Here is a 13049-nt window from a genome sequence, read left to right as displayed (position 1 = left end):
TGATGCAAACTTTCTTCTCTGTTATCTTCACTAGCTGTCCCGGGTACATTGTGCAACCGACTTCCTGTTCCTGTGTACACTTTAGCCAGGAATTCAGCCACCTCTACTTCCTCCTCACTATGTGGGAGGGGTTATAGTCAAGAATGTGTAGTTGGAAGGAAAGAGAGTTGGCTGTATTCCTGACTAGAGTGTACACAGGAACCAGAAGTTCATTACAGTATGTACACGAAATAGGAAGTTGGGCTAATGAAGAAAACTACATCCCTACACTCAATGTTTCTATAACCATTATATGGTGCCCTCAGTTTGGACACCCTTTTCTGTTGATTCCCTTTAATATAACTCAGTACTGATTCCTTTTACTATTATTTTCCATAAGCCCCCCTCCTTTTTTAAAAAAAAGACTTAGCCATCCTTAGCCCCTCCAACAGTGCCGAGCACTATGTTTCCAGGTCCATAGACTATGGTTGCCATGACCACATTACTCCAATAACAACACACTGGCTTACGCACCAAACAAAATGCTACATCACTATGAAATGTTTAAAGAGGTTGTGGGCTATCTCTTTATACCTGACTAATTGTCAAGGACCTTGCTGATTAATAAGCTATGTTGTCAATACCTAATGGGGGGCTGGGGTCTTGACCGCTTTGTCTAGAATTAAAAAACTAACATGACATTATGTCTCATATAATTTAAATGTATGTAGACCTATCCTTATCACTCTGTGGCTTTAGTAGATACCACAACTATGCTGAATACTATAGCTCATGGAGAGGGTAGCAATCAATTCTTCATTCTGCAGGGGATTCTGGTCTGGCAGCTAATCCCCAGTCATGTTTCAAGGCTCTTGTATAGGAAAGGCATTAACTTGCAGGGATGCTGCCTCCCATAAGTGGTACAAGAAAGCCCTCAACTTTACATTTCCATTTTTAAAAAGTATTAAAAAGGAAGTGAAGAGAGAGAATGTAACTCTGCACAACAGTGCATATTTTTATTCCAGGTCTGAATGGGGGGAATTTATCTTTGGTTTTACCCTGGTTTTGTGGTGTACATTTGTCTCACAGTTTGTCTTGTTTTGAGACTTTTCATTGCGACTTTTGCTCTAGAAGGCTTACAAAACTGACTTTTGACAGCATTATTAAAAAGTCACACATTTTGTTGCACGGGATAAAAAGTCGCACAAAAAGTTGCAGAGGAATCACCATACAAAGTGGAGCACTGAAGTAAGAAATGTGATCAGCACCAGATTTATCACTTACCCTGAACCGTGTAGTACATTTGGTGCAGGTACACAGTTTCCTCCACATTAATTAATGGGGTAAAAAGACGTTCACTTACACCAATCTTGATGAATAACCCCCAATGTCAATGTAAACTGGAGCAAAACTGGAACAAAATTACCACCTGCTAAAAAGAGTGAACACTTCTAAAATGAAATAATAGATAGATAGATAGATAGATAAATAGATAGACTGATATATGGATATATCCAGGGTTCAATTCCTGGGAAAAAAAGTGTGGGAACTAGCCCAAGATTTACACTGAACGGCTGATCCTACTAATGGGGACTGTGCTCCTGCTGTGGAAAAAGTGCCGGAACTCAGTTACCAAAAGTTCCTGCAGGACTTGAGCCCTGGATATATCGTATATATATATATATATATTCATATATATATATATATTTATCCTCAGTATAGTATATGCTTTCTACAGCATTGTTATACACAGGCTCTGACTGAATGTCCATGTAATATGCTGCAGGCTAAAATCTGTAATGTTTTCGCTGTCTGTATCATCCGTATATTCAGAATTGCACATAACTGAAGCGCTGCATGTGAATAAAGTATGATGATCATAAAGATAATTAGTTGTTCCATTGCAATAAAAGCTAAAACATTTTTATGTAATGACATTTAATTAAGGGAAAGCTGTGGTAGCAGTTTTAAGGAATTTTTAAGGCAAATGATACTTGTTTGAAAGTGTTCTGCACATTAACTAATTAACATTAGAGTGTAATTTACACAGTACTCATCTACCGGAAAACCAGGGCTCCTCTGGAATATATGCAGAATAATTCTTAAAAATCTTCACATAACACTTTCTGTATTGGTTGAGGTCGTCCTCTTTTAGGATAAAATATTTGAGAATTTTTGTTTTAGCGATTTGCAAAGTCCTCCTACGTTAAGGGGTTTCCCCCTAAAACAAACCATTTTCCAAGGTTTAAGATTAAGAAGGGGCAAATGTAATAGGTTGCAGCTGGGCTATAAGGCCGTTTATCCCTGCTAATGCCCCTGTTGGCTTTGCTTGGCATGCATGTGTTGCTAATGGGAAGCTTGAAGAAAACAGCAATTAGACAGCTTTGTTGGGGAACAGTTGAAAACCTTCTATACACCTTTGATAGTTGTCCAGTCTTGCTGGGATCACCGGGTTCAGCTGACTGTTGCCTAATGTGCACAAGGGCCATTATTGGTCAAAAAGTTCACCATGTCACCAGAAATGACACCTTGAGGTATATGGGAGGCCTTTTTACAGATTTTCACTGCAGCCAATGAGCTTCACTACATGTCCACCCTTTCCATATGGCCTTTTATAACAATATTCTCCCATTATTAGCCGGAAGAGTGAATCTCTAACTCTTGCACTGGTGGGCCAAGCTTGTAATCCTTCATCGACACTATATAAAAAATGTATCCTGGTACTAAGACATTTGTTAGAAATCTGTTTATAAGTGTGATGCATAGAGGCGAGGGGCACCATAGTTTTGGTCAGACTATTTCCTGTTCTGGCCTATGCCATGAAACACAGGAAGGCCAGTTGCTTACTGTGCATTGCAGTAGGATTAGAAAGCATAAGTCATGTTCACCTCTATTACTTTGTTTGCTAATGTTCTTGTGTCTGTTGTACAGATTTACACTGCAGTTTATGAACAGAGATGAGGCCAACCTGAGCCACAGGGGATATTCCAATGATACACATTCTCCTGTTATATTACTTTGAGGTGCAGATATAACTACTTTATCTGCATATTGCTTACTTCAAGTGTATATTGCTTACTTCAAGTGCACCTACACTAACCAGTCGGTACCGACAGGTAGTGCAGGTGACACTGATGACAATGATACTTACCTTGTCCCGTTCTGTGCGGGGGATCTCCGTTAAGCTTCTCTGGTAAGCTTCAGCTCCGGCTGGGTCCAGCAGAGGTGACGTCACTAAGCTCCGCCCATGCCCCAAGCAGCTGCTGCTCTCTGCTGGGTCTCGCAGCAGCAGTGATGTCACTAAGCTCCACCCGTGCCCCAAGCCGGGCCCGAAGCTGGGGCTTAACGGAGAAGATTACCGGAGATCCCCAGCACCGAATGGGACAAGGTAAGTACCGTTGTCATCAGTATCACTTACACTATCGGTACCGACAGGTTAATGCAGGTGACACTGGTGACAGATTTCCATTTACATCTGGGCTAATTCCTTTTATATTACTATTAAGTTGACTTTATACCTAAAAACTTTCCAGAAACACTCATGTCTACCTATTCTATGCAAAAAATGCATGTCTCCCAAAACAGTATTTTATCTGAATCCAAGTGTCATTATATGAGTGTTGCTGCAGTGGATTACAGCTATATGTGCAAAGAAGTCAAAGCTATGCTAATAGCCTGAAGGTTGGATTGTCTCATGGAGGAGCATTCATGTGTTATAGTCAACAGGCTGAAGCTTGTAAGGTGGCCTGAACAGAATTTCATCTCCTTGTCCCTCCTACTCTATTGTCCTCCCTAAACTTAACATGGGGGAATTGCTAATAAGTGAGCCGCATGATTTGTGATTCCCAATTATTGGAGAGAAAAAATAACACTTATATTTGGCCATAAATTGCTAAGATAATGAGGCAAATACAGATATATAGAGAGATTAGATAGAGTGTGTTTGTGGATAAGAATATGCATGTTAGATATTAGGCATTCGTAGGAATGCTCTTTCCATATAATTGGACCATGTAAAAGGGCCTGAGATTGGCCCATTCATCGGCTAATCACATCTTTTGCTCGGACAACAAAAATATATAAATCAGCCGAACATCGCCCTGTGTAAGCATAGGATGTGCAGCCAACAATGGTAAAAGTTAAGGGGCACAAGAATGATCAAGTAATTGTTAGTGCAGGGAAACCTGTTTTTTTTTTTTTTTTTTTTTTTTTTTTAGGGAAATATAGAATAGTTGAGTCTATTAAACTTTTCCTATCTTTTTAGGGAAATATTTCCTTTTTAGGGAAATATTTCCTTTTTAGGGAAATATAGAATAGTTAAGTCTATTAAACTTTTCCTATCTTGTCTTTTGGTGTTTACAAAAACATAATGGCCCAATAGAGGCCAAAAGACACTTTTTTGCCCTCTGTCGTACTAATGGAACCTTATGGCCATTCTTACATGCTAAGCAGAGATCTGAATATTGTACCCAGTGGGGCCCCACTGTTACCCTAATAAATAATAGCGATAATGTCTATAAGGTCACGTTACCTGTAAGAACCTTGTCGCACAATTACGGGTAAAGTCGCACACAGTGAGGCATTTTCTAAAGAGCCATGAATAAGGTAACTTTTGGCTAGTATCATAGCAATAGATTTATTTATTTATTAATAAATAAATAGCTGATTCTTAGTTCCTATGACCTAATAAAGACCATGTGCACTACGGCAGCAGGGCCCTAATTTGTAGATCATTTAGACTATTAAGAGCTACAACTGGTGTGCAAAGTGAAGCTTTCTATTGCAAATGCATAAGGATGAGGGGAGAGGTCAGAGGCCATTTTGGAAACAAACAGCTGGACCAGTTTATTTAACCAGATATGAGGATGGGATGCTGACCTCAGTTTGACTTCTTCGGGGAGGGGCAAGAATGCCATTTTATTACCATGAAGAAAGAAAAGTTTAGTTCTTCTCTCTTGAAAGCAGCCTTAAGGCAAACAACGAAGTTGATGTTCTGCACACAAAATTGTGTGTGTGGGGGGGGAATTCATAAAATGAAATAATAAATAAGTAACAATTTATTGTAATAGTTGATACATTTGTTTCATTTCTTTAAAAAAAAAATCTCTACTCTCCAAACTATTGTATATTAATAGTTAAAACTGTTTAATCTGCCATGTCTAATGAATGAGAGCTAACAGAAAAGGACAGTTGCACCATATTCAAAGTTCTGTGGAATTGCAGCTCGGGAACAATGGCAAAGTGGACCTCAGTCAGATGAGGCCACGGGAAAGTGTTTATGCCCAGACCTCCTGCTAGGGAAGGTATTCAGAAATTTGTGTATATCACAAAGGGTGGGATACATGTTCTCTAAAGTGAAGGTCAAAGAGGCTTTTGGTAACAATAGGTTTGTTTATTTCTTTTTTTATTATTATTACTTTTATGACATTTAATATTGAATAAGATTGTTGCCGTGTAATCTACCAAAATTCATTAAATAATGTTTAATTGGACGATTGGGGAAGACAGTTGACGGGGGGTTTTTCATTTCCCAAGTTTCTCCCAGCGTCTTTGCTTCGTGAAGGTTATTAAAATAGAATAAAGAGGAATTCTATAACTACATACTCCCTGTGTGCTCATATTTTAATTTAATTTTTGTGTTTACAGTGTATATTATCCTGATGCAATAAAGTTTAGCATTTTGGGAATAAGCGCGTGTCATCGGTGATATTATATTTTCTGTTAACACTAATTGACTAGAAGAATCATTTTTCAATGCACGCCTAAAAAAAGAAACAAAAAACAATAGTCAAGAAAATATTTTTTTGTAGATGCTGACAAACTAAAATGAAAAAATGTTGGCCAGTGATGAATGGCGATAATTTTAGTTGGTCAATGAGTGACCTCATTTTTTTTTTGACCTTTTTCCGGATTTCTGAAACAAACCAGATTATAAGAGCAAATGGTCTATGGCAATGACCTTGTTCTGACCCCACTCTTTAAATAAACCAAAGGAAAAAATAGTCTTTATAAGCCGAATGCCTTGTTCTGAACTCCCCAGCAGCGTGAGCAAATGGTGATAAAACTCCAGACGTTCTCTCATTTGATGGTGTACTGCCATCACAGTTCATTATCTTAATAGTGGGCATTAAAATAGAATTAAACTCCAAAGCAGAAAAAAAAGAGGGGGATTTTAATAAAAGTTGTGAATTAGTCACAAAACAAAAGATATGGATAGGTTTGCAAGGCTTATTGTATTAGGCTTTACCTTTCTTTGCGATTTGGGATTTTTTTTCCCCTATAGAATTGGAACTGGAATGGTACACATATTGTTTTTCAGCAAACCTGGCTAATTCCCTCATGTAGAGCTTAAATGGAAAAAGTCCAACTGTGGTAAAAGCTGACAAACATAAATCAACTCAGAAGCCCCAGCTTGTACTCCAGAAGGTCAGAAGGGGTTACTCGGGTTTCTGACTGCTTAGCCCAGCATGTAGAACATCTGACTAAACTATATCAGCCTTGCTCTTTTGTGCTGGTCAGAACCCCGACATTACATTGTAGACTCAACTTTCACCATTCCTTAACAAAGCCCTATAATCGTAATATGTTTTGTTGTCTTTTCTAGGTTTATAAATGCTAGAAGAAGAATAGTCCAGCCTATGATAGACCAGTCCAATCGAGCAGGCAAGTCCTCAATAGTAACTGTTTTCAAGTCACGCAGGCGAAAACCATCCTCAAGCCATTCACCGGGAGGTCCAATAGCTGGTAAATAAATAAAAAGCCAGGAGTAAAAAGAAAGAAACAAACATAAAAAATATAGAAAAAAAACAAACCTGAACTTTTTGTACTATTTTTAGTAGTACAACAATTGATTTTATTCTACTTAAAGGAAAATTGCTACATATTTTTACTTTTTGTATTAGTTTTTTTCCTCAGCTATACTTTCTGCTACTTTGACCACTCCCTGGTGCATGGCTTGGTGTGGAATGGCTGTAAACTTTATTACCTGTCAAAAGGGTAAAAGGGTCAGTATCCTTATGGGACTCGGTAAAGTTCAAAGACATTCAATGAGGTAGTTTTTTTTTTTTTTTTTGGACCTTAACAACCTTCAGACATTTAACTTTAAAGCCGGTTTGTGTTCAACTAAAATGTGTGTGACTATAAAGAAAATATCTATGTCTTGTTTAAAGTTTCTTTTGTGGGATTCTTAATCTGTATTTATCCATCTCAGATACTCTTGATTCCAATTAAAGGATATCAAGGTTACCTAAAAATATGCATGCTGGTCCAGAAATATGGTGGTGGACTTCTTTCTTAGCTACTTGTCTAGTATTTGGTACTTGATATTGTACTAACACTAGATATTGAGAAAGTGTTGGAAATATAATTATTACTTTATTTATTTATTTATTTACTCTTTTATTTATGTATTTATTATTTTATTATTTTCTAAGATCTCTTCATATATTTAAGAAGACATTAAACATTCACAGGTATGTCGTGAAATAACACATTATAACAATTTCACTTTACATTCCAGTAAGTCAAGGAACACCTTATAATCCAGACGGACAACCAATGAGTGGTTTTGTAATGGATGGTCAGCAACACATGGGACTCAGAGCGCCAGGTACATTTGCTTTATTTTATTTTTATACTTATTTGTAAAAAAAGAGGTAAATGTTTAGCCTGAGCTTTTATACCTTTTGCTATATCTATACCTATCTGCAAATCATAATATGGCTACAATCTGGGTGCTTTACTTCATCTTGATTTCCTTGGGGTTGGTGGTTGCAATGGGATCTTTGGTTTCTCTATTTACTTTTCTGATCTTCTGGCATCTTCTTGGATTTTTATCTCCCTTTTAGGACCTATGAGTGGAATGGGCATGAATATGGGCATGGAGGGGCAATGGCACTACATGTAACCATCAACTAGTTAACCAATGGCAAAGCAAGGGGGAAGTAAGTACAACAGGGGATGGATGCTCTGTCTACTTTGCTCGAGGAGTTGTTTATTATTTATTTATTTATTTATCTGCACTGTGTTTTTTTTTCCCTGATTTGTATTCTCCCTGCCCATAGCTCCATGCTTGTTCATTCCTTTTTCCCAAAAAAAAAATCTGGGTATCCTGTTTTATCTCTTTGTGATTTTGTTTCATTCATCTCAAGCACCAAGTACTGCATAGATTGTACATTTTACTCTTGTGTTGTTATTATACAGTACTGACCACATGACTAAACAAGAAACAGGCAGTAGGTGGAAGGGGGGGGGAGTTGGTTTCCATGGCAACAGACTGATTTGCAAAATGTAAGCAGTCTGCAGCAGTGCAAGGAGAGGAAAGAGCATGTCCCCAAAGTGTCATAAATCTGTCTAACCGCAGTTGATGCATGAGTTACACTTCTTCTCTAACCTGCAAGACACCAATATGCAAACACGGGATTCTTGAAAGCAAAATAAGCAACATCTTCTCACAAAAATAAATAAATACATTTAAGAAAAAAAAAATCCAAGTGCTATTTAAGATCCCACACAGTAAAACTTTGAATTTCCACTTTGCCTCTCTTTGTCCATCCTGTATAATAGGATTACGTGTGGAAAAGGGAAAGTAAAAGAATACAAAATAGAGGTGTGCACAGCAGGTTCTGCAGCTTTGCCTGGGCTAATTGACTATATCCAAATTAAGTATGCCATCACTTGCAGTGTGACAAATGGATTTGACTCATTCAGTATACAAAAATAGAGATCATTAATGCAATCTTCAGCGGCAGGCCTAGTGAAGTCTAGAGAGGAGGGGGAAAAAAAAAACAACCCACAATCTTGCTTTGTATTTTTTTGTTTAAATTTTTTGTACCACCAGCAAAAATATTATTCTCTCTAAAGGAATGTAGAAGAGTTCAGACCCAGTCTGATTCCTTGTTATTGTTCTTCACAGAACAGCGGCCGTGGTCTCTTCCTAATTGTAAGTCTGATGTTACCCACAATTCCAAAAGGCAACATCAAGCTAAAAGCAATACTGCCTCGGAAGGCACCAGCCGCTCGCTCACACATCACCAGCATTTCCAGTTTAGTTAATCTAAATATTGTTTCTTAATTTCTGGGTCAATTAAATCTAAATGATGTATGCTATGCTTCATAACCAATTAAATTAATAGGATATTATGAAAAATATCATCACTTTTGATTAAAGACCAGTAGATATGGTATATTTTCTAAGTAATTTTTTCTTAGTTTAGAAGAAGGGGAAAAAAAAAAAAGCGTTCCTTTAGGCTAGATTAAGCAGCCTTTCATTGCTGGAGCCCTGAGACCTGAATCCAAGGTGTTCACGCTGCAACATTACTTAGAACTAAAGCCAATTGAACCTACTTAGAAATAGCGTTATGCCTTTCACCCTTGATGATTATGGAGCTTATAGCTCTCTGAGACAATACACCTGTCAGTTTTCATCAACTATAGCAAACCATGCAGAAGACAGAGGCCCACGGAAAGCAGGGGGGCTATTGTTTTACGTTCCGTTTCCTCATTGTTCTCAAATTTAGTGAAAGCTTGACTGAGTTTGTCGTCTGATTTATTTTAAACGTTCATGATCACAAGGAAGGAATTAATTGCTAACAGTTATTGATTTCTTGCATGTATGAAGGGGGGAAAATGCCTCTGTTTAACAGCCATTCTTAATGCATTCTATTTTATGACAATATTTTACTGAATGCCTACTACCTTTCTATTAACCTCGAAACATAGCTAGGTTTTTCCTTCATTCCGTTTTGGCTCAGAATTCCTACTCTTATTTTAAGGCAAGCTAACTCCCGAGCTCTTTTCCTCCAGGAGGCGGGTTATTTTGCATACGTTTTTTTTCCCATGGAGCATTGCCTGGCTTATAATACTCCCTATGCCAGCTTGGCAGTCTGCCCAATGAGACACACAGCCTGGGGCAAATTAAGTTTGCCAGTTTAAACCTGTATTTAAATACCCAGGCTAGGGCACAGAGGCTTGTTGTCACCCCCCTCCTCCTGCCACTCAAAAACAGTTTTGCGAAAATACACAAGCTCACAGCCCATGTTAAGGGTCCTCATCATCATTTGTAAGTCCCTACAATAACATTACAAAAACATGTAAAACTGGCTGAAAATCTCAAAAATCGCAGAAAACAAGGCAATGCTCATTAGTTTGTAATCAGGTTTTAAACAAGATGTAGGCCAGACACAATGCTATATGGGAAGATCGTGCAGGTACAAAGTACTGATGAACAACTACTCACACACTTTCTATTCATGAGTGTGCTTAGCAATATAACTGCACATAGATAAAGGTGGAAACTTACCAATCCACACTTACAACAAAAAGTATTTATGCCACACACACTAAGGTGGCCTGAAGAAGGCATGTGGGCTTGAAGGGTACTTGACCTCACATTCAACTTTAGGGCCAACTTGCGACACCTAAAGTCATAGAAATATACACCACCTCAATAGGTGGTTTATATTTGTGTGCCAGGTGCCACACCTCTGGATTTATTAAGAGGTTGGCGCCTTTTAGTAAATCCAGCAGACCAAAAATGGACGTAGCTTTATTTACCACCAAACGCTGATGATAAATATCCCTCAAATTGTATATAAGATGCCAGTAACATGATGTAGCTCTGACTCTGTATTAGGGTCTCAGTGTATTTTTGCTATACACTTGGCCTATTATTCACATTTTATGTCTTCCTCAGGACTGCAAGGTATGCCAGGGAATTACATATCTTCGACTGGTCCGATGGGTATGAGTATGGGACAGCCAAGTTATCCTCCATCGCAGATGCCCTTACACCACGCTCAGCTGCGCCATGGGCCGTCTGTGCATACCTACATTCCTGGACACCATCACCACCCAGCGATGATGATGCACGGGGGACCACATCACCCTGGAATGCCGATGTCAGCACCTAGCCCCTCAGTACTTAATACAGGAGATCCAACGATGAGCGGGCATGTAATGGACATCCATGCTCAGTAATTTAAGGGAATATGCGTTGTCTGCAATGACAAAAAAAAAAAAGTCACATACTGTCTTTCTGCCACAATGGTGGTGTTCCACTCTTGGGAGTCCATGTAGGACCATGATCGTTTTTTGACACAGGGACGGCCGAAAAACAAAAAAACAAACAAAAACAAAGCAGAAACAAGATGCTGATCAAGTTTGGGGACACAATAAATACATATATATATAAGACGTTAAGAGAACAAAGAGTGAAATAATATTGTAAATGATATTATACTGTTAACCATATTATGTTGTTTCTTATAGATTTTTTTAAAAAAAATGTGAAATTTTTCCACACTATGTGTGTTGTTTCCATAGCTCTTCACTTCCTCCAGAAGCCTCCTTACTTAAAGAAAATAAAGCCTTACAGTTACCCTGCAGATGACGGAACGTCCTCATTTGCAGGTCATTTTAAAGCATTACAATAAGTATGTCAGGCAGAAGATTTTTTTTCTTCGATCCAAGGATTTCAGCCATGCGCTCTTTCTCTGCAGCTTTGTCTCTCGATTTTTTTTTTGTCTCCCTGTTTCTTTCTCTCTAGCCTGGGGCTTGAATTTGCATGTCTAATTCATTTACTCACCATATTTGAATTGGCCTGAACAGATGTAAATCGGGAAGGATGGGAAAACTGCAGTCATCAACAATGATTAATCAGCTGTTGCAGGCAGTGTCTTAAGGAGACTGGTAGGATGAGGCATGGAAACCAAAAGGCAATGTGTATGGAGCATAATTGTCACAACAGAGCATCAGTGTCCCCATTCAGCAGCGGCGGCAACAACCAATGTGTGCATAACTTCCTGTGTCATACTGCTCAAAAGCAAGAACTGTAGAAGATTTATTTTTTAATACATTGACTTTCTTTCTCAGCAAGGCATCAGTCATGCATACATTTTTTTCCACAGTCCCATCATGGAACATTTATGTAAACATTGTAAATAAATTTTGTGCAAAAAGGACTGGAAAAAAATAACTGTATTGTTGCAATTCTTTTTTGTATAAACAGAAGATTGGTATGAGTTGGAATGCAGATTGATTTACTAGGTGGAATAAGCTAATTATATTTCTTTTTTTGTGCTAAAACAAAATGCTTGTCAATATTTTTCTTTTCTATAAAGACACAAAATCGAAAAGTGGTAGTTAATAAGAATTATCACACGTCAGTCCATTAATAGGTGTAGACTGTATGTCACTTCCATCTAACCTACAGTCCAGAGCTATGATCGGAGATAGAGTTCTAAAGGGGGTTATCTAGGATTGATTGCTTCGAGAAACAGTGCCACATCTGTCCTCAGGTTTTTTGTGGTATAACAACTCTGCTCCATTGACGTAAATAGAACTAAGCTACAATTCCACACACAAACAGGAGAAAAGTGGTGCTGTTTTTGGAAGAAAGCATCTATGCTTTTCTAATCTCAGATAACCTCTTTAAGCCTTTGGTACCCAGTACTTAAAGGGGTACTCCACCCCTATACATCTTATCCCCCATCCAAGGATAGGGGATAAGATGTCGGATCATGGGGGTCCCGCTGCTGGGGGCACCCGCAATCTCTCCTGCAGCCCCCTAGTCACCTGCAGCAGAGAGCCAAATTTGCTACGTGCTGGATGATTCACGATACAGGGGCCACGTGACGGCGACCAGCTTCCTCCCATAGACTTGCATTAAGGGGACGGGGCGTGACACCACGAGGGGGCAGGTCTGTGATATCACGATGCTCTGGCCCCTGTATCGTGAGTCATCAGGCACAGAGCAAACTTCGGCTCTGTGCTGCAGATGACTAGAGAGCAGCAGGAGAGATCGCAGGGGTCCCCAGCAGCGGGACCCTGGCCATCAGACATCTTATCCCCTATCCTTGGATAGAGGATTGGATGTCTAGGGGCGGATTACACCTTCAAACTTTGACAGGGCCTTTGTCTACAAGCTACCATACATAATACTGGTGTCTTCTAATGTGGCAGGGGGCTTTTTGACCCCCTCGATAGCAAGAGCCTGGGTGTGACTGCTGCTTCTGCACCCCCTTTTAGCTTCATTTCTGGCAATGGTGATGTAAAAATAATAATTGCTTTAT

General features: G+C 38.9%; 1 protein-coding gene across 1 annotated transcript in view; it reads left to right on the top strand.

Annotated features, from left to right (window-relative positions):
• MEIS1 (Meis homeobox 1) overlaps positions 1–12106 on the top strand; it is a 171319-nt gene extending 159213 nt beyond the window's left edge. The window contains exons 10-13 of the mRNA XM_056567924.1: positions 6584–6642; positions 7499–7588; positions 7827–7922; positions 10673–12106. Coding sequence (XP_056423899.1) covers positions 6584–6642; positions 7499–7588; positions 7827–7885 — 208 coding nt within the window. The 3' untranslated portion in view covers positions 7886–7922; positions 10673–12106. The remainder of the gene's footprint in view (positions 1–6583; positions 6643–7498; positions 7589–7826; positions 7923–10672) is intronic.
• Positions 12107–13049: the final 943 nt, after the last annotated feature.

This window comes from Hyla sarda, chromosome 3 (genome assembly GCF_029499605.1).
Source record: "Hyla sarda isolate aHylSar1 chromosome 3, aHylSar1.hap1, whole genome shotgun sequence".
Taxonomy (NCBI): domain Eukaryota; kingdom Metazoa; phylum Chordata; class Amphibia; order Anura; family Hylidae; genus Hyla; species Hyla sarda.
The sequence above is the reverse complement of the archived record's forward strand: the minus strand, read 5'-3'. Positions and strand labels throughout refer to the sequence as shown.